Below are 21,995 nucleotides of genomic sequence, written 5' to 3' on the forward strand. Positions count from 1 at the left end.
TGCTAAGAAAGGCAAACTACAGGACGAAATAAGTCTTTTCCTTGGGATGATGGAGGCCGCTCTTCTAGCATGTGGCTGCCACTCCAGAAATGGAGATGGGCCTTTTAGCCTTCTCTCTTCCCCTCAAGGAAATTGTCTTCCTGACAAGCTAAAAATGGCATCTCATTTTCCTGAAGCATCATTCTCTTTGTGTCTTATCTACTGAACACAGAACAATAGTTGGAGGAACCCAACTTGCATTGCATCTGGGAGAGCAGCTGAAGGGGGTAGACAGAGCATGAATGGCTTAGAGAGAGGGAATACGGTCCTTTCCCGCTGGGATGGAGCACAGTGAGGCCTGAGGCTGTCACCTGTAGAGAGGGCTGCAGTTTGAAATGGCCACTTTCCGTTTCTTTTGGTCTTTGTAAGCATGACTCCTGCTTTGGTATCTGTTGTCAATTCCCACTGAGGATTCTCCATGACCCTTCCCTCCCTCCCTCCCTCCCTCCCTCCCCTGCAGGCCACTCTTCATGATCAGCCCACACCTGGCTCTTCTGTTTTACCCATCATTGTCATCTAGGGAAAGAAACAGCCCAACTTCCTCCCCCCCCTCCCCCGGTGTATGAAAGGGAAGAGAATCCACAGGACATATAACTCACAGGCTATCAGAACTGGAAGGGAACTTTGAGATCCATCTAAGCCCTTTCCATTTTCTACGATCTCAGGAAGGTTAGGGACGTGCCCAGGGTCACACAGTGACAGAGCCAGGACCAGAACTGGCTGTCCCACCAGCTCAGTCCTTTTCCCAGGGATGCACAACGGACAGTCAAAGGGGCGGAAAGAAGACATGGGTTGGAGCACTGGATTGGGTACATGACAAGGATTTGTGAGTCCTGGCTTCCAAGTTGGCTCTGCACCAACTCACTGTGACCTTAGGGAAGTTGCTTTTCTTCTCTAAGCCTCAGTTCCCTGCTCTATGAAATGGAGAAGTTAGCCTCCACCTTCACAGTCCAATGGTGAATAGGAGTTTCAGTGAAGCCCCAGAGCTCTGAAGCACATTTAATGACGTTAGTACCCCCTGTCACCTCATGCTGCAGAGCACCGCGAATGCAATTTAATACACAAGCCCAAGGAACATGCAACCCCTTGCCCCACTCAGCTTTTCAATTTCCCACCTCGTCCATAAAAGAGACTCAGGTAGCAGTTGACTTTTTGACTTGTAGCCTTCTGTGGAAAGGGCCTGAACATTTTATACCTTTTTTTTTTTTTTAAGGGAAACTGAGGATCAGGTTGTGGGTCGGGGAGGTAGCTCGGGCTAGAGAATGTGGCCACTCAGAGTGATGGTCTGCCCCCCTCGGAGGGGCTTTGCCCAGCCAGCTTCAGAAAAGCCTCCCATGTCAATGAAAATGGTTCTGCAGAGCAGGGCATGCTCTCTGCTCCAGAATAATGCCCTCAGCTCTTATCTTTCCCTCCCACCCCGAGAGGGAGGCTTATCGACCCAGGGGGAAGCAGGCAGGGGGAAGTGACTCACTCAGGATCCTCTTTTGAGCTGGGGACGGAGTCAACTTAGCCTTTGTCAACTGAGGCTCGAGGCCCTAGGATTCTAAAACTGGATTTATATTTAGAAAAAAGAGAACAGCGCAGAATGCACTTATGTAAACCTCGTGGCTACAGAGAAACCTGGTCCACACGTAGGTAATTAATTATAATCTGCTTTGGTTTTCTTACTGATTAATTTGTCTTGTTTCCTGGGGTTCGGAGCTAATTTGAGAAATCGTTTGTATCCAGAAACACTGCAGCGCCCCTGTCCCGGTTACACACAGCACAGGTGTTGCTGGGCAACTCGGGGGGCTGGTTAAGGAAGAGGGTCAGTTAATTAGGACGGAAGGAATGAAGCCCTGCACTTCCGCCCACGATTACCTTGCGGTGGCCTGAGAGGCGTCGAGCGAGGCCCACTGCAGTTGGGGGTGACATTTGAATGAGGCAGTAAGAATAAACTGCTTGGAAAATTCTTAAGCGCTTTTGGCCTTGAAAGTCACGCAGAGCCACCTGGAGCTGAGCCAGGTCCTCTTGGTGCCTCGGAAATGTAGGACCAGGCTCTCGCTGGAGCCAGCGACTGGATTGGATTCTTACGCTCGCACGTTTTTAAGCCTAAGCCTAGCTGCCTCCCTCTCTAAGCCTCAGCTTCCTCATCTTGTAAAACACCTCAGAGACGTGCCCTGAGGATTAAATAAGCTTGTGCCGTGCCGCTTCCTCCTTTCCCTGCCCTCTCCCCGCGGCACCCCGCTCATTGCCAGCATCCAGTTCCCACATCTCAGGGAAGGGCGCACGGCTGGCTCTCCAGACTCTGCTCCCTTCACACCAAGGGCGGTTCTAGCTCTTCTCGAAGGCAGTAGTGCCCCAGTGTGGAGGGCTGGAGTAGGACCGGGGGCAGCGGGGGGTGGGGGGGAGGAGGTCAAAGAAGGAAGCAGGACCCTGGGCGGGAGGGCTGCCCTGCTAAGATGGCAGCTGAAAGGCCTGAGGCAAACCAAGGGGTCCCCTCTGGCGCTGCTCCCTAAGAAGGGGGTCCCAAGGCCTCTGAGCAAAGTAGCACCTGCCCAGGGGCTAAAGAAGTGGGGTTAGATCAAAAGGAAATCGAGCAGCACGGTCTAAGCAAAAAAGGCAGAGCCAGAGACTTAGGAAACCTGGCTTCCTGTGCTTGTCCTTTGCCTGGGCGGGTCTTAGTTCTTCATCTGTAACACGAGAAGATTGATCTCAGAGGCGTGAGATTCCATGAGCATCCTCAACATCATACCTTAATACGTACACTGTTAGCAGAATCTGAAATCACACACACACACACACACACACACACACACACACACACACACGCACTGTCACGCTCAGGGGTGCCCGACGTGGTCCTGGGTATTAGTAGACATCTGATAAATCTAGATATTCCAGGCTGTGGGATACTGGACAAATGGGCTCTATTTCTCTATCCATAAAATAAAGTTAGTGATTGCATTCTGTTTCCTGTTTCCTTCCCTCCTAAGGCATTGAGGGAGGAGGGCTTGTGAGGTAGAAGGGCTCAAAGCTCTCAGAAGTCTAATGGGAAAACAAGAGCTTATTTATTTAAAAACAAAAAACAGGCTCTCCTTTGATGCTTCCTCAGGGCCCCCAGGCCACCCAGGGTGGCAGTGTGCCTTCTGCCCATCTGAGGGGACGTCGCCTGATTCCCTGAGCTCTGGGGGCAAAGGCCCAGGGGACTGGATGATGTGGCAAAGGGGTGATGGTCTGGGGGACGGGAGTTAGGACAGCTCTCGCTTCCCAACGTGTTTGGTCAAGTCCCATTTATGATATAGAAAGTGCCCGTGAAAGGGGAAGCAGTAAGTCATTTCAGGAAATTGGCCTGATCTCTCAGCAGCCTCACGGCGTTGGAACAGGCAGGGTACAATTTCCTGGGATTTCAGCTGCAGCGTAAACCTCCCAGGCATCGGCCAAGACCTGTTCGGTCCAGGAGAATCCCATAGCGGCCTTAACCTTAGAGCCAGGGAAAGTGGGGGAGGGCAGCGGGTGGTGGGGTTGGGAAGGGAACATAGACCTTGAACTTGCCACTTCTTGCCATTTCACATAACTGTAACAGAGCCCTGAAATCAGCCTTGCTTACCCAGGGGACTAAGCTCAGGGAGGTTAGGCCATTTACCCGGGGTCTCGCATCTTGACGGGAGCAGCCGCAGGTTCCAGCCCCGTTCTGTCCGACTCTGATTCTGTGTTCTGGCCGCTCCATTTACCTCCTCCCTTAAGTACCAACCTATGACTCTTGGCCAAGTAACAGCCTAAATCAGATTTAAATGGCGGCAGGAATGAGATGGGATGTATTCATGGCGAAGGACTCAGACTAGCCAGGTTCAGTTGGTTCTGGGATGGAGGCCTCCCATCGCCTGCATCAAATACTGAGGTGCCTGCTTAATGCTGAGGTTGGGCTCACTAGCTTATACCAGCCAATGCTCCACTGGTGTTGCTTTCCTGCCTCTCTTCCCTTTCCTGAAAAGCTGGACATCCATTCGTTTTCTATTACACTAGAAACTTAGTGACTTAAAACACACGCATTTATCATCTCCCGGTCTCTGTAGGCCAGGAGTCCGGGCTTAGCTGGGTTCTTTGTTCAGAGTCTGGTTGCAATTAAGCTGTTGACCGGGCTGGGTGGTTATCTGGCGGCTCAACTAGGATCCACCTCCAACCTCATTCAGGTTGCTGGCAGAATTCCTTTCCTTTTGGTGTAGGACTGAGGGCCCCAGTTTTCTGCTGGATGTTGGCTCGGAGCCACTGTCTGGTCTTAGAGGCCACTGACATTTCCCTGACATGTGACTCTCCCCATAGCCAGTTCACAACATGCTGCTTCTTCAAGGCCAGGAGGGCAGTGAGTCCCTTAGAGTCTTATATGTGTATCACAGTGGAAGCACAGAAGTGACATCCATCACCTTCGCCATATTCTATTGGACAGAAGCAATAGGGCTGGCCAGACTCATATTCTGTTGGGTCTCACCTACACTCTATGGGAGAGGATTATACAGCAGAGTGAATGCCAGCAGGCAGAGATTACTAGGGTGTCACCGTAGACTCTGTCTGCCACATATCTAGACCTTTAACATCTTCATAAAGTTCACTTTTTAAAAAAATTATTTAACACCTACTCTGTGCCAAATACTATACCATCTATTAGGACTGCAAAGAATGTCAGAAATGGTCTCAGCTTCATATAGGTCACAGTCTATTGCACAAGACAGATCATTTAAATATAATGCAGGAGGCGCTGGGGTGCAGCCACGTACGGGATGTTCCGGGTGCCCAGACCAGTCAGGGATAGCTTCCAGAGGAGACGAACACTCCACTTCCATGTGGAGTGTTAAAGCACAGGTAGGAAGCATCCAGGTAACCAAGGGTAGGGTTGACCTTGCAGAAACAGGAACACACAGGAGGAAGGTTTGAAGTGTGAGACAGGATCCAGGGAACAGCATGCTTGAGGGTGAAGCTGAAGAGCAGACAGGACTGAGGCCACGGAAGGTGCAGGGTACACGGTAAGGAGGTTGTACGTGTTCTTGGAGGTGGCGGTCTGTAATAATAGGATGGGCAAGCTTTATATTGAGCCCTGAGCGGCAGCAGGTGTCTAAACTAGCTGCCCCGCTTTGCTCTGAATCCCTGCGGCCCTTACTGACGCCTCTTTTTTGCCCCTTCCTATCACGGGTTCAACTACACTGGTTGTCATTCACACAGTGGACTCCAAGACTGTCCAGTTCTTTTGCCAGCTTGGATTTTGGTCTCCACAAATACCTCTTTTTTTTTCCTAGTGTAAATTACTCCTTTTTTTTTTTTTTTTTTTTGAGAAAATAAAATTGATTTTATATGCATTTCTCATATTCTATGCTTTAACTTTTTAAATTAAACCAACAATGTAACAATAAAGAAAAACTGCTAGAAAAGATTACTCGTAATCCATCACCCTAATACAACTTCAGTGTCTTTTTTTAAATCTCCTATTCTTATTTTTCTTATTAAAGTACAGTTGATTTACAATGTTGTGTTAATTACTGGTGTACAGCAGTGATTCAGTTATACATATATATACTTTTTTTTTTTACATTCTTTTCCATTATGGTTTATCATAGGATATTGGATAGAGTTCTCTGTGCTATACAGTAGGACCTTGTTGTTTATCCATTCTGGACATAAAAGCTTACATCTGCTAATCCCACCTTCCCACTCCATCCCTCCCCCAGCCCCCTCCCCCTTGGCAACCACCAGTCTGTTCTCTATGTCCGTGATTCTGTTTCTGTTTCATAGATAGGTTCATTTGTGTCATATTTTAGATTCCACATATAAGTGATATCATATGGTATTTGTCTTTCTCTTTCTGACTTACTTCAGTTAGTATGGTAATCTCTAGCTGCATCCATGTCACTGCAAATGGCATTATTTCATTCTTTTTTATGGCTGAGTAGTATTCCATTGTGTATATGTACCACAGCTTCTTTATCCATTCATCTGTCGATGGACATTTAAGTTGTTTCCATATCTTGGCTATTGTGAATAGTGCTGCCATGAACACAGGGGTGCATGTATCTTTTTGGATTACAGTTTTGTCTGGATATACGCCCAGGAGTGGGATTGCTGGATCGTATTTTTAGTTTTCTGAGGAGCCTCCATTACTGTTTTCCACAGTGGCTGCACCAACTTACATTCCCACCAACAGTGTAGGAGACTTTCCTATATTCCACACCCTCTCCAGCCACAAATACCTCTTGCAGTAAGTGGCAGCAGAATGGGACTGGCTCTGGTGGAGTTTGGGCCACACATAAGGCTCAGTGGTGTCCCTCTGCCTCACATCCTCCTTCAAAGGTCCACCCAAGAATCCCATGATAATAACCCATCCTCCTGGTAGAAGACCCTCATCTTAATTCTTCAAATCCAGGGCTTATTTTTGTTTATCCATGTATTCCTTTGGAAACTGACCTCCATCCTTCAGTGGAGGGAGAGGCATGGGGGTGGGGTGGGAAAGAGGGATGCCGGCCAAGGACATGAGTTTGAAAATAAGACCCGTTTTGATCCCAGGACTGTCTTGAGCAGTGTTCTTAATCTTTCTACACCACAGTTTCATCGTGTATTAAGATGCAGGCAGTAATACCCACTCCACCAAATTGGCTTAAGGATCACATAAGCTGATACCTGGAAATGCACTGTACGTACCAGGTGTTCCATTAAGGTTGGCTTCCTCCTCCTTCTGATACGTGCTTGTTGAAGTGGTCATGGGGTGACTTCCCTTAAGGGCAGGAGCCATGGTTTCCAACCATCTTTATATTCACAGCCCTCAGCATAGTGTCCGGCAACAGATCTGGACACGACACGTGCTGGTGAAGGAATATTTGAGTGAATGAACAAACAAATGAACTGTCATGAGTCGGACTGAGAAAGCAGTGCCGTCGTGTTTTGTAGCAAGTTCCCATGGAAGATTGTCACTGCACTTCGCCTCACTGTGAACCAGAAACAGTGGCCGCGCTGGTCCTGGCGTCCATCTGCTCTGAGGACGTGTGGCCTGGCGGCTGAGCACACACTTGAATGCCACACCTTCCTCTTCGCGGCCACATTCTGCAGCCTCTCTAAGCCTCACTTTTCCTACCTGTTCGGTGAGGGAAACAATGGCACCTACCCCAAAAGAGCTAGGGATTGAATGAGATCATTTCTATTTAAAATGTTAGTACATTGCCCGGCTTTTAGTAAACATTCACTACCTCTTAGCTAAGAAATCACTTGTTTGATGAGGTATGTGGTGACGGTGTACGCCGACAATGGCTGTTTGGTCTGTACTTTTCTCTGACACACAGATGCTGGGAGTCAGAGCCTCTTATGAAGATTTGGGCTGAAACTATTTCTGAGGGACTAAAAACCATCCCTGTTTAAGTATTTTTAGCTGATTCTAGTGGCTTGGAGAGGGAGGAGGTGGAAATGGGAGAAGGAAAAGAATTAATCTCTGCAACCTGGAATGATTCCTCCTTTTCATCTGTTTCTCCCAGATCCTTTATGGTGGGGCATGGGTGGGGCTGTTCCCGCCATGCGCGTTAAATCCCACCTGCCAATCATTGCGGCCAAAATTAACCTCATGGGCCCAGTCGTACCTCAGAGCTCTGGGCAAGAAAAAGCGGGTCAGAGTCCGGGCCACCCCTCTGCCCCACGCTGCTGTGTGAGCTGCACTAGAATTTGAACCTCTCTGTTCCCTCCTCCTCATCTGTGACATGACAGTAACAAGGGTGCTCTGCCTACCTCTCAGGGCTGTTAGGAGGACCCAGGAGTGATCATTATAAAAGTCTTGAGCAAAGTTTCAGCCCTACTGTCGTGTTTATCGGTTGAGCCCCATCCTCCTTCTCCCCGGCACGTCCTACCTCCCTGAGCACAGTCACTTCTCGGCTTCCTGTGTCTTCCTGCAGGAGCCTTCCTGCCTTCCACACACCTCGGAGCACTTCCGCATTGGGCCACCGGCCTGAAAGGCGTCTGGGGGCTCCCTGTGGCTCTGTATTAACCTTCCCGCCCTCCACAGTGCCGCTCTTTTATGCAGTGGACACCTTTGCCCCCAAACCGGCTGGACTTTCCTCTGCAAGGATGCAGAGACTCTGCACAACAGACAATGCCCTTCCAGGGGTGCCTGATTTCCATGGTTTTCTATAGAACCCGTAACCTAGAAACAGAATCTTCTGGACCGACAGAGAGTCAGAGACCGAAGCCTTAATGTGAAACTGAACCGAGCGGCTAGTTAGAGCCCAGACCTGCGTTCCATCCTCAGGTCTCTCGTAGAGGAGGAAAAGTGTATGAAAGTACGCAGAAATGGTAAAGTCCCAGAGAGGAGAGAGGAGATAATCATCAAAATATAAATCTTGGCCATTTTTACTGGGCAAGATTTATAGGCAGGGGACTGGACTAAGTGGCACTACCACATTCGTGATTTCCTTTCGTCTGATTCTGGGATCCTTGAGTCCCCCGTTTGCTGTGTGTCCTCGGGCAAAACAGGCAGCTTCTGATCCTCTGTTTCTCAGGGAATAATAATAGTTCAGCATGTACAGTGGATTGAACTTTTTTTTTTTTTCGGTACGCGGGCCTCTCACTGCTGTGGCCTCTCCCGTTGCGGAGCACAGGCTCCGGACGCGCAGGCTCAGCGGCCATGGCTCACGGGCCCAGCCGCTCCGCGGCATGTGGGATCCTCCCGGACCGGGGCACGAACCCGTGTTCCCTGCATCGGCAGGCGGACTCTCAACCACTGCGCCCCCAGGGAAGCCCATGGATTGAACTTTTAACACTTGTATCCTATTCCCTTGGGAGGTGGTTCAGCTATTATTTCTCCACAGAGGCGTGGGGAATAAAGAACCCCATAGGGAGCACTAGTAACAGGATCTCAGAGGAGGAAGGGAACCCTGGCCAGTCTCGCCAGTGCCTGATAACCACAGACACCCAGATCGGGGCTGGCTCTCCCTCCTCCCCTTGGATTCCTGCAGTGAGCGGAAACTCTGTCCCTCCCTTGCTTAGGGCCTCTCAGTGACTCCCAGCTTCCTTCCTGATGGAATCTGAACTCCCCTGCCTGCCTCCCGACAATCTGGGCTGTGTCCCCCCTCAGTGGAAGCTCTCCAGACAGCCACACATCACTGGCTGGTTTTCCCTTTGTGCCTTTTCTTGTGTTACTGCCTTATCTGGAAAGCTTTTCTTTCTTCCCCCAAATCTCATGTAGTCCTCAAGACCTTCCCAGATGGTTGGAGATTGTTTTAGCAGAGAGGGGAGCTGGTGCCCAGTCTTGAAATATTCCTATTAGCGTGGAACTTGCAGACATTTATTCTGGGAAAATTGCAAAGATTGTTAGGTAATATGCATAGGCATCTGTACAGATGTTATTTGTTTTTTTTATTTTTTTGCGGTACGCGGGCCTCTCACTGTTGTGGCCTCTCCCGTCGCGGAGCACAGGCTCCGGACGCGCAGGCTCGGCGGCCATGGCTCACGGGCCCAGCCGCTCCGCGGCATGTGGGATCTTCCCGGACCGGGGCACGAACCCGCGTCCCCTGCATCGGCAGGAGGACTCTCAACCACTGCGCCACCAGGGAAGCCCCAGATGTTATTTTTAAGTACCTAAGCCAGATGCTGTGCCGAGCTCTTCAAATACATGATCTGTTATTGATATTAGTCATCATTGTATCCTACAGGGTAGGTATCGTTGGCCCCATGGAAGAGGCTGGGAAAGCGAATCCTCAGATTAATTAACCTGTCCGCAGTCCCACGATTAGTAAGAGGTGGGCTCCCAAGAATGTGCTCCTTTTACACGGCAAACACTCCCTTGTGCCTCCATGCAGAAACTCATTGGTCTTAGGGGGAGGAAAGGACTTGTCTAGATCCCAGGGAGACTTAGAGGCAAAGAGCAATGTATTTCCTTATGTCACCACCCATGGTCTAATGGCTGGTTTCCCCATTACAAACGGCTTCCTCCTTAACAGCAGAGGCCAGAGCCCCAGCCCCTTCTTAGGAACAAAACAAGGCCTCTCCCTCCGCATGGCCGCTGGGCCCACCACATAAAAACACCGGGGGACCTAAGCAGCATTTTCCCTGCTAAGCACCCCTTGTGGAGAGCGGCCTAATAGGCTCTTTATGGGTTGGGAAGTAGAGCCTTGGTGATAGGAGAGAAAGAAGGGCTTCACCGCAGGTTGAAGTTCTTCCACTGGAAAGCTTTCTTAAGCCCCCAGATAGCTCAGCATTTTTTTTTTCCCATCTCTGATTAGCTTCATATAAAAGCCCACAGCTTTTTCTTCCCGTTGATCGGCCTTTGGGTGGTAGCATCCCCGGCCCCCTGGCAGGCCTGCTCTATCCCATTGATTGTTAGATGCATGGCTCTCAGGCCATTAGCCCCGGCCAACTGAAAGGGTTCACCGCCAGGAGACTGATTGTGAAACTGGGTCTTTATGATCAATATGTCGTCCTCCATTAGGTTCATTTCCTCCGAAGGAAATGGGTCGGGCCATTAGGGTTTCTGTGTATTGATGGGCCTCTCACTGCCCCCACTTCAGCTTCACAGGGAGGAGACCAGAGCCAGCAAAGACTTCGGAGACGTACTTGCTAGACTGAACTGCCCAGGCTCTTTGCAAGTCTGTCTTACTGGCCTTGGTGACCAAAAGTAGCCAGAATCCCATGTGTGAAAGTGACAGAATAAATGATTTTGTTATATAGGAAAGAGTGACCAACTCCACCAGGGGCAGAAAACATGGCATAAGTTTGGGCACAGCTGGAAGGACTTTCCGAGCACAAGGGCTATTAAGCAAAAAAGAAACATTGTGAATCCCCTTTTCTTAAGGTCTGTAAGAACAGGAAAGATTCTTTCAAAGATACAACCTTGAAGAAGATACAACCTTGAAGAAAGTACAACCTTGTCTGGTCCTAAGGAGGAACGGACAGGATGGTCTCAAGATCCTTTGTCAACACAGACACAGTTTATCACTTCTAGTTGCTTCTGAGGACCTCAAAACACTTTATAAATGTCCCATCTCTCTTTCTCAACCTGCTTGTGTGCAGTTTTATCACCTCCTCTTTGGAGATGAAAAAACGAAACCTCCAAATTGGGAAATGACTTCCTTCGGGGAAATGGCAGCTGCAAACCAGCGCCCGTGTTCTAGCTGCAGGGATCCACTGGGGCAACAGTATTCGGCCTGTCCTTTAGTTTTATTTAACTTTTACTAAAATAGCACCACTGCCCCCTCCTTGGCTTGCATAGCTCTTAGCTGCTCCGCAAACGCTCCCCCACATTCATTTGGCCTCTGATCATCAATTAAAAGTGGGATTAAATCTGTAAGGATCTAATTGGCCACTGGTAGCCAAGAGGGTAACCATATCAGAAACTGAAGTCTCGATTAATAGGCAGTAATGGGTGAGGGGGCTGCAGGATGTGAATTCAGGGGGTTATGCTGGTTACTCTAGAAGCATCTCCCATCGCTGGCCACTGGGGAGCCTGGACTCCTGTCTGCTCTGTATTTTGTGTTCATCCACCCCATCCTCATACCCTCCTGCTCCTGATGGGGGCTCTGCTCATGGGGGATACTCTCTTTTGCCATGAAGTCCCATTACAACCTGGAAGGCACCCCAGATCTCCAGGATCACATCCAGTGAGAGGTTTAAGGGCCACTTCTCCCTGGGTTTCCAGAGAGGGTGGAGTTTGGAGGCCATTGGCTGAGATGCTGCCCAGGGTTCTAGGCTCATGCTTTTTGGGTTTTTTTGTGGTACGCGGGCCTCTCACTGCCATGGCCTCTCCTGCTGCGGAGCACAGGATCCGGACGCGCAGGCTCAGTGGCCATGGCTCACGGGCCCAGCCGCTCCACGGCATGTGGGACCTTCCCGGACCGGGGCACGAACCCGTGTCCCCTGCATCGGCAGGCGGACTCTCAACCACTGCGCCACCAGGGAAGCCCTAGGCTCATGCTTTGACTACTCAATATACTCCTTTGACTGATGCAGACTTTGGTCACTGCCTCCAGAACCAGCCCCTGGATTGGGACCACCACGGAGGTGACTGGACAGCTGACCTGTCAGGGTAGAGCCACCCAGATCCAGGGAGGCTCCTAACAATACCGGCTTCACCATTTGTCATGAGGCTTAACGTCTAAGTGCCTGATACATAGAAGGCCTTCAATTGTGGATTTCCTTATCCTTATTTTTCTCCTACTAGAGAACAAAGATGGAGTTACCTGTTTGCACTTTGTTCTCAGGATAGCTGTCAGCTGCAGGCAGGCTCAAGCTGCCTCAAATCATCCAATAAAGAAGCTGGCACTGGACTTCCCTGGTGGCACAGTGGTTAAGAATCCACCTGCCCCAATGCAGGGGACACGGTTTGAGCCCTGGTCCAGGAAGGTCCCACATGCTGCGGAGCAACTAAGCCCGTGCGCCACAACTACTGAGCCTGTGTGCCACAGGTACTGAAGCCCGCGTGCCTAGAGCCCCTGCTCCGCAAAAGAGAAGCCACTGCAATGAGAAGCCCGCGCGCTGCGATGAGTAGCCCCCGCTCGCCGCAACTAGAGAAAGCCCACGCACAGCAGCAAAAATAAATTAATTAATTAATTAAAAAAAAAAAAAAGAAGCTGGCACTGAGCAGGTAACTCTTCATGGAGCACAATAAAAGCCTCTGTATTTCCACCTAAAACCACATTACAAAGCACCGTCTGCTTTGCAGATACACTCTAAAAGAATTCCTCAATTTGGCTTCGTGGCGCCAGTGGCCTCTTTATATGACTAGACTCTCCAACCAAGAAAAATAGAAGTAGTCGGATTCTATCTGTTTGCCCCGGTCTAGTGCAGATCCTGGAAAAGGAAGGAGATATCTGATTAATTGGGTCATCTTTTAATTGAATTCACAGTATTAGATGTTGCAAATTTATCAATTGGTATCCTGGATGCTGTGAACATTTTTTAAAAATCCTATATTAGCTTCAAATGTTTCTAAAAGTTGAGATTGTCTTAGCTACACAAAAGAATGATACCATTTAACTTTGGTGGCACAGGGAGCTTTACCCACTTGGAAGATTACCTACTTGACCCCTTGTCTCTTTTCCTGCACAAATAAGTCCTTAGTCACAGAGAACCAAGGCACAGAGCAGATGGGATGCCAAGGCCACGAGCATGCATCTACCAAAGCCAAGGACCGAACAACTTCAAGTAACTGGAAAGTTCAACAAATTCGTTTTCTACTTAATTGAATTAAGGTCTTACTATTTTGAGGAAATATATTACTATTTACATTACTATATAATGTAAATGCCTGTTGTTTTTCACTACAGGTGTCAGATATTTGAGTTTTGTCAAGTGCAATAAAGTAAGGGATTCACTCCCCTCTATGAGTGAGAGATGAGTCAGCGTGGAGAACCTAGGGGTCTGGGTAACCTGTCTGCTTAAGCCATGGATGGCTTGAGTATTTACTGACCTCAGTATTGAACAAGTTTGGAGCTGAAGGTATTCCTTAGACAGGAAATAGGAATTCAGTGGGGAGCCTAAAAGAAGTGTCTGGCTTCCAAACAGAGACAAGGAATCATAGTCAAGCTAACAGAGAAAGCTTTTGGGATATGGTACCCTAAACCAGACCCAGAGTCTGTTAATGATACTTGGTGTAGATGTCGTTAGTCCAGACCCCCAGATTCTCCAGGGGACAGTAACTGAACTCATCACCCATTACCACCCCAGCCCAAACTTGTTTCTACCCCGCATTCTCACTCAGGGGTGTCTGCGCCATCCACATAGGCCTTCAAGCTACAATTGCTAACCCGTCTCCAAGCTTCATTCAGTCAACAACCCAAACATCTTAGGCAACGTCCCCACCCTCATTATAGTTCAAGACTCAGTGTCCCTCTTCTGATCGATTGTCAAGGTCTTTTAAATAGTCTCCAGCATACAGTTTATCTCCCTTGAATCTGACCCTCACATGCAAATCTGATCGTGCCTTCATTGTTCCCCGCTGCATAAAACAGTCAGGTCCAAGCCCTAAAATAGCACAAGGACCTTTGTGAGCTGTCCCCTTTCCAGCTTCATTTTTACCTTCTTCAAGCCTTGCCGTTTTTGCTCTAGTATCACCAAATTCTAACTTCCCCGCCCATACAGTGCTGTCTCTCACCTTCCTATATTAGCTCTTGATGTGGTCTTCGCTTCAGATGCCCTTCTCTCCTTGTGGATTTCTCTAGCCAGCTCTGACTCTGCTTTGAAGATCCAGATCAATCATTGTTTCTTCCCGGACGGACTCCCAACCTTCTCAGTTCATAGCACCCTTAGAGTCTGAGTAATTTTTACATAGAGCTTGTAGACCAACATAAATACCTAATGGTTCTGTGTATTTAGTAGCTAGATCCAAACAACTCAATAAGTCGCTCCTAACAATTTAAGGACCGTGTGAAAAAATAATACACAAAATTGAAAGAAAAATAATATTTTTATTTCATTCTTAAAGAATTGTGACTACTTACTAATGACACGTGTGTATGTATAACTGAATCACCTTGCTGTACACCTGAAACTATCACAGCATTGTTGATCAACTATACTCCAATATAAAATAAAAAGTTTAAAAAAAAAGAAATTGTAACTACCTCGAACTAGTAGCTTATGGGATGCCCAACAGATGATGAAGGTGGCTTTGTTTCCTTCCAAAATTAGCAATTTCCCATGGCACCTCTGAGTTTGCTGTGGTATCCTGACCTAGGGTAGCTTTGTGGACAATTTGAGAACCTCAGCCCCCCAGAATGCCCCACTACTGAGTTAGCAGCCCTAGCACACTCGGCCCATCTCTTATGGCCATTAACGTATCGCCTTGTAAGAAGCTGCTTGTATATCTATGTTCTGAACTCTTTGAGGTCCAGGATCGTCCTTCCCTCTTCTTTGCTTGCTGGTGATAACACAGTGCTTAGCACACAGCTGGTTCTCGGCTGAGAAGACCTGAACTACCGAGAGTGTCAGAGACCCCCGTGGAACCCAGAGCACCAGGGTGGCTGCAGAGGAAGTCAGCCTGGGTGACAATTAAGCAGGAAATTCCAGTCTGGCTCAGAACGTGTGTTTTGAAGAGGGAGTGAGGATCCTGCTGGACCCGGACATGGGACCAGCCCAAATCCACTCATCAGGCCCGAATCCAGCCGAGGGTACCAGAGACCATGGTCTCTGAAAGGGCTCCAGCCAGTCAAACTTCAGCTGAGACAGCGACACCCAATAAACTCTTGGTTTTATTTTTGGTGTATTGGTCCATTTGGTTTCCCGGTAAGAGTTCCTTGGGCGGAGAAGGAAATAAAGAGAAAGGTAGGAAGAAAGTAGGAGGGAAGGAGGGTGGAAGGGAGGAAGGAAGGATGCTGCTTTGCCTCCCACAAACTGTGACCCTGGTGGTTGGGTAGAGCTATGGTTCTGGGGCCAGAGCCACCACGGACCCAAAATTCAACCGAGCTGAGGGCAGACAGTGGCAGGAATCCCAGCCCCCGCAGCCGCAGTAAAGCAAGGCTATCAGTGTGCGCTACTCGTTCCTCCCCATCTGGCTAATTTCCTCACGGCTGCGTGCCTGAGTTTTTTGATGAGCCGTTGCTTTTATCTGCTTTGTGCTCTTCCTCCCCATCATTAGGCATTAGGGTTTGCATCACTTTTTTTTTTTTCCACACTCTGCTAAGAATGAACCCTAGACATAATTGGGAAGGTTAGGACCAGGGTCCGAAGTCAAATTTGTGCTCTCATGTAATAGCAGAATCTCAGTAGTTCACATGTCCCTCTGATTCTTACCATGAAAGTCCCAACTCAATGGCTGCTATGATCCAGGCATCTCTCCTTGGAGTTTAAAGGGATATTTCCCCTTTATCTGCCCAGCGGGCTCTGCCGACTTCTGAGTCACTCTGAGGGTAGCAGCTGTTCAAGCTCAGCCTGGTGTTTGGGGTCTACCCCACACACCCCACTGTTCTTGGCATTTACCCCATCGGTGGACCATGGAGGTGGCAACTCTATGGCAACAGGCTTTCCTCGGTGGGATGGAGCGGAGAGATGTTCTGCCACTGCCTGTGTTCAGTCTGTTTTGTGGGCAGAGTTCTGGGAACAGACTCAGCACAAACCTCCATCAGCCTGGCGGTGGCTGAAGGAGTAGCAGAGCTCAGCCTCTGGCTCAGGACCCGAGGGACGCAGTGCTGTCACTCCTCCTACAGCCTCCTGCCTAGAGAATCACACACCTGTTTCAGATCGGTAACTACTTTCTAGAAACTTCTCCAAAACAAAACAAAGCCAAAAAGCCACTTTAAAGCACATTACTGCCAGGACGTTCTTTCCGGAATCTAACGTGAGCCCCTTGTGCTATTGCCAAAGCTTCTTTTACTTTGGCTGACCCTCGCTAGGAAAGCTACAACGATATGATAACCTTTCATAACGCTGAGGACCTCTCAGACTTGTCTTCTTCAGAAAAAAGAACTGGTGTTTCCTTAGCCTTTCACCACGGCCTTATCACCCAAACCTTTCATTATCTTTCTCAATTGTATCTTTGAATCCTCTCCAGCACTTGGCTTTTGAGTTACAGGGACCATAACTTAATGAGATCTTTCATTTCCAGAGGACATTCCTAGTGCTGAAGGAAAAATAAATTAAACTTAAGATAAAATATATTTCTTTGGGGGAAGAGCCTAGGAAAAAAATTATTGGATCCTTTATATAAATAGCACATCGTACTGCAAGCGAGCTTTCCTTTTCCCAATTGTTTTTGAAACAATGGGTCTTTTTTTTGGTGAACTTAATCCCTCAAAGATTCTAACCTCTAAAAGACCATGTTTTGTGTTCTTTTGTGGGTACACGGCTTGAGGATTTGAAAAAAGCACAACAGGTGACCTCGGATTATCTAGTAAGTGGTAAAGGAAACAGGGCTTGCATCTTGGCAACAATTAAGCACCTTATGCAGGTGTGGGAAGGAGTTTCCTGTGTTTCCAGCTTTTTCGGCACCGGCTTCTCTTCCAAGGGGTTTTCAGGTCTTCCTTCTTCATAACCTCATCTTACTGTAAGTAGGCTTGTCTTCTAGAATGCAGTTCTACTTAGCTGTGCAGATTTTTCTATTCTGATCATTTGGTATTTGTGCTCAGAGTTTCGTGGGGGAAAAGAAGGGATTCTCTTTGGACTGTGGAAAAGAGCAACTGAGGCTGGCCTTGAATCAGGCTGGAAACTGCCCTTCACTCAGCACTCACTGCAGCCAGGCTGCCCTAAGCACGTGACTTGTCTTCCTTTACCTGAATTTCCCCCTGTGTCAAGTGAAGAAATTGGGGCCCCAGTTGATGTCTTAGGTTCCTTCCAATCTGACCCTCTGTGACTGTCACAGCATCATGGGTTCTCATTGCTCCAGAGAGGTACCGGGAAAAGGCAGGAAGAGTTGGGTTCAGCAGACAGTCAGGAAAAAGGTGCTTGGGAAGAGCATCAGTTTAAACTAGAAATTCCTGCCCTCTCTCCTCTCTCCCAAGGACCCTGAATTGGGGTAGTATAAACGGATAGGAATAACCAATTATTGATCGCCTCCAGTGAGTCAGGCACTGTTCAAGGCTCCTCAGTGTAGAGGAGAGGTACTCAGTGAATTCCATCACCACAGTCCCTCACACCCAGCCCACCCCGCCCTCCTCCTCGGCTCAGCCCAGATCAGGTGTCCCAATCCTATGTGCTTAAGGTTCTCTGTGCTCTCCCCTCATGGCACTGACCACCCATGTAATTAAATAATTATTTGTGCAGTTGACACTGTCACGCCTGCTCAACTGAAAACTCCCTGAGGGCAGGGACCATATAAGTCTTGTGTTTCAGTGTATTCTTGGAGCCTAGCACAGTGCTGACAAAGTCATAGCAATTCAGTAGGTATGTACTGAGCAAACATAAACTTGAATGCCTGAACGGACGGACAAGTAGCAAAGCTGGATACAAACCCAGCACTATTTGGCTTTTGGAGACCTGTCTGACGTTTCAGGAGCGCTCTCCTCGTACGCTCGTGAGCAGGGCAGTGACTCGCTGCCAGCCTGTGATCCTGCCCCACCATGCACAGAACTTTTGAGTGTTTCTCCCACAGTGGGAGTGACAGCCGCCCTTCTCCAGCCAGCCCCTTTTACCAAGTGCTACTCGTCCCCAAAGATGTCTGTAAAATTGTTGGAGACGATAGATCCAGTCTGAGGCTGCCGGTGGTAGTTGGAGGAAAGTGGGAGGAGGCACTGGATTTAAACCAGACCAGTTGTCCTTCTGGGCGTTTAACCTCAAGTCTCAATGGCCTTAATAGAAAGTGGTGGGGGGTGGGGGTGGGATGAACTGGGAGATTGGGATTGATATATATACACTAATATGTATAAAATAGATTAATAAGAGCCTGCTGTATAAAAAATAAATTAAATAATTAAAAAAATTTTTAAAAAGCACCATTTTCTAGCACACTTTGCCAGGAGGCTGCGAATGAGAAAATGTTCTGTAGGGGATCTGGGTCAGGAAGAGTGAGTGGGTGAAAGGGAAGGAGGGAAAAGCAAGACATGACAACCTTTAGGGAAGCAAAAATAAAAGTCTAATGTGGAAATGGCTAAAAATAGAGGGCATGGGCTGTTAGGCTGCGTGCAAATCCAATGCTAATTACATGGAAATTAATCACAAGTCCTAACGTCCCTGTGCCTTGCTGTGACCCCTGGGGGGGTGCCCTGCTGCAGGTGTCTCCCCTACACCCTTGAGGAGGCTTAACAGTGCCTGCTTCACACCCAACTCTTGCCACTGCAGTGGGAAAAGCTGATAGGAGGCTAAAAATACTAACAATAGAAATCTGATTTCTTCTTCCAGACAAAAAGCCTTGGCATCCACAGGAGGAAGAAGTGTTCAGGCAGCATGTGACTGGTTGGTATGAAATAAATAAATTGAGAAAATAGCATGTAATTAACTCTAAGTGTATGTGGATGAGCAGGGATGTGCAGCCTGTGTCTAACGGGCCTTTGGGGGCGGGGGGGGGGGGAAGGATCCCAAAGACCATGTGACCAGCCTGTGCGTCAAGCCCTTCGCCTCCCCCGTCCTGGCCCCGGAGTGTGCTCTCCTCAGAGCTGTCAAAGAAATTCAGAGCATTTCCAAGACAGAGCCTCTGTCATGCTTTCCGCCCCCTCCTCCACTCACTTAAAGATTCATCCTAGATATCGGGCAAATGGATTTAGAAATATCCTACTTACTTACCTTCCAGGATATCGCTACCCAGGGCTGACCCCACAAGGCGACCCTCCAAGCTTCCCTCATCTTTGGAGGCACATGCATTTAATCCTAGACGGAGCTGGAGGGACAGGCCGGGCTGGAACAGTACTGATGGCCTGGGAAAGGATTTGGGGTTGATCCAAAACACTTCCTGGAGGGCGGCCTTAGGAGGGAGTCGTGGGATGCCCATGCGATAGGACAGGCAGGAGTAGAGAAGTTGGTGCATCTGAGAGTTGGTTACAAAGTGTGAGCTTCGAGGGGTAGAGTTTTAAAGTGCAAAACTGAAAACCCTCCCACTGGCGGTGCTTGGTGGGGTGGAGGCTGCCCAGGATGGACCTTGATGTCAGTTCTCCCTTTGCTTCCATTGTTCTCAAGTGAGGCGTGCTTGGCCCCCCTCTCTCTGGCAGGTTGTTCTCCCACGTCGGCGACCCCTTCCTGGATGACCCCCTGCCCCGGGAGTACGTCCTCTACCTCCGCCCCACCGGCCCCTTAGCGCAGAAGCTCTCCGACTTCTGGCAGCAGTCGAAGCAGATCTGTGGCAAGAACAAGGCGCACAACATCTTCCCTCACATCACCCTCTGCCAGTTCTTCATGGTGAGCCGCAGCCCCCCACCCCGGGGCGCCTGCATCCCTCCAGCCCCGCGGGACTGGAGTCAAAGCTGGGAGCTGGGCTTCCCGGGTGGCGCAGTGGTTGAGAATCCGCCTGCCGATGCAGGGGACACAGGTTCGTGCCCCGGTCTGGGAAGATCCCACATGCCGCAGAGCGGCTGGGCCCGTGAGCCATGGCCGCTGAGCCTGCGCGTCCGGAGCCTGTGCTCCACAACGGGAGAGGCCACAGCAGTGAGAGGCCCGCGAACCGCAAAAAAAAAAAAAAAAAGCTGGGAGCCTCTCAGGATGTTGGTAGAAACAGTCACGGGCTCCAGAGCTGGGTGAGCCTTTGAGGAATCAGTGGGGTCCACGGCTGCTCACCCTGGTCCTCTTTCTAACACCTGCCGAGACCTAGGTGCACCCTGGGTCTGGTGTGCCATCGTGATGACCGTGTGCTCCTCAGGACCCAGGGGACAAGCCTGACCCACTGGGTGACACACTTGTCTGGTAGCCACAAGGGGAATGGATTCTCTAACCTAGCTTCTCTTGTCTGTCATCTCCCTCCCCTCTCACGAGGAAAGAGCAGACATTAGAGAGCTGGGGATGAAAAACATAGTCTACAGACGGGGGGAGAGACTTTAGCCTCCTGCACACCATCCACAGGTTTTGCCGTGCTGGATCTTTCTAGAGATGGCTAGGATACATTTCCCCTGCCATAGTTACCTAGCCCATAATTCTAGCCGTCACGAAGCTTATGCAGAGACTGAATCAAATCCCTCTCATTCCAATAAATGTAAACATACTGCATCTACTTTGCTTCTCTGCAGAGATGGAGAAGAATTGACGTGTCCAGCTATAGTCACAATGAAGCAGAATGGTAGCATTTTAAGACAATATGTTTTTCTAATATTGGGGGTTGTTTTTCCAGAATCTCATTCACATTCTCCCCCATCTCCACCTTTTATAGGTGAAAATATGTTCCTAACACCTTCTCTTTTACCATTCATGCTGAAAATTAAAATGATGATCATTTCCTCTTAGTCATCCAGGCTCTTTCTCAGAAGCATTCAGAGTTTTAGACACTCTCATTGTTTCTTCTAGTGCCCGGGGGAGGCGGGGGGAGGATGAGGATATTACAGCTCTTGCAGCCTCATTCTTCCCAAGTATCATGGGGGTGGAGGTAGAGTCAACTTTGGATCATGTAAGTGGAATAGAAAAGGCACAAACGATGCAAAACGGTAGAAAACACACAACGACTTATCGTGGGGTGCTGTACACTCTCTTGGCACGTCCCTTATGCTTGCTTTCTGCTGGACCGGCCCTACTGCATTCTGGCGGGCCTCAGAGGAGCACATCGGAGCAGGGAGAGAGGGAGGGGAGAGGTTGTCTGTCGCCCCGGTTTAATTGACTGGTCGGATAATCCATTTCCAGATAATTGGGAGGCTGCAGGTCTTCTCCCTGCTCACAGACAGGAATGATGGTTCAGTTAGCAGCCTCCAGCTCTGGGCAGAGGATGCCAAAGGTAAGTAGCGGCAGACATCTCCCCTTGTCTCTGAGCGAAGCCTCTTGTTTCCCTGCCAGTGTGAGGACAGCAAGGTGGACGCCTTGGGGGAAGCCCTGCAGACCACCGTCAGTCGCTGGAAATGTAAGTTCTCAGCCCCGCTGCCCCTGGAGCTCTATACCTCCTCCAACTTCATCGGCCTCTTCGTGAAGGAAGACAGTGCAGAGGTCCTCAAGAAGTTTGCTGCCGACTTTGCTGCGGAGGCTGCCTCCAAAACCGGTGAGCTTCCAGCTGCCAGGCCTGCCCTGGGCCCTGAGAATTGGAAAGTCGGGAAGGAAAGGGACAGGAAATGATTGTGGAGGAGGAGGGTGGAGTCGGGAGGTAGAGGGTCCTGCAGGAATGGGCAGAACGTGCCCAAGAACACAGCCGTTTCCTGTAGGACCCCACACCTCTTGCCCCTTTAAAAAATATTCAGGGCTTCCCTGGTGGCGCAGTGGTTGAGAGTCCGCCTGCCGATGCAGGGGACACGGGTTCGTGCCCCGGTCCGGGAAGATCCCACATGCCACGGAGCGGCTGGGCCCGTGAGCCATGGCCGCTGAGCCTGCGCGTCCGGAGCCTGTGCTCCCCAACGGGAGTGGCCACAACAGTGAGAGGCCCACATACCGCAAAAAAAAAAAAAAAAAATTACAGTTCTGCTAACCTC

At 49.4% G+C, this 21,995-nt stretch overlaps 1 protein-coding gene across 2 annotated transcripts in view; it reads left to right on the forward strand.

Annotated features, from left to right (window-relative positions):
- UBASH3B (ubiquitin associated and SH3 domain containing B) overlaps positions 1-21,995 on the forward strand; it is a 141,117-nt gene that overhangs the window by 88,286 nt on the left and 30,836 nt on the right. Inside the window, exons 2-4 of one of the 2 annotated variants that reach the window (XM_030839712.2) lie at positions 18,808-18,865; positions 19,611-19,797; positions 21,373-21,571. In XM_030839712.2, the coding sequence (XP_030695572.1) occupies positions 18,808-18,865; positions 19,611-19,797; positions 21,373-21,571 (444 nt within the window). The remainder of the gene's footprint in view (positions 1-18,807; positions 18,866-19,610; positions 19,798-21,372; positions 21,572-21,995) is intronic. The other variant, XM_030839695.2, reaches the window with a different exon arrangement.

Source organism: Globicephala melas, chromosome 8 (assembly GCF_963455315.2).
Source record: "Globicephala melas chromosome 8, mGloMel1.2, whole genome shotgun sequence".
Lineage (NCBI taxonomy): Eukaryota > Metazoa > Chordata > Mammalia > Artiodactyla > Delphinidae > Globicephala > Globicephala melas.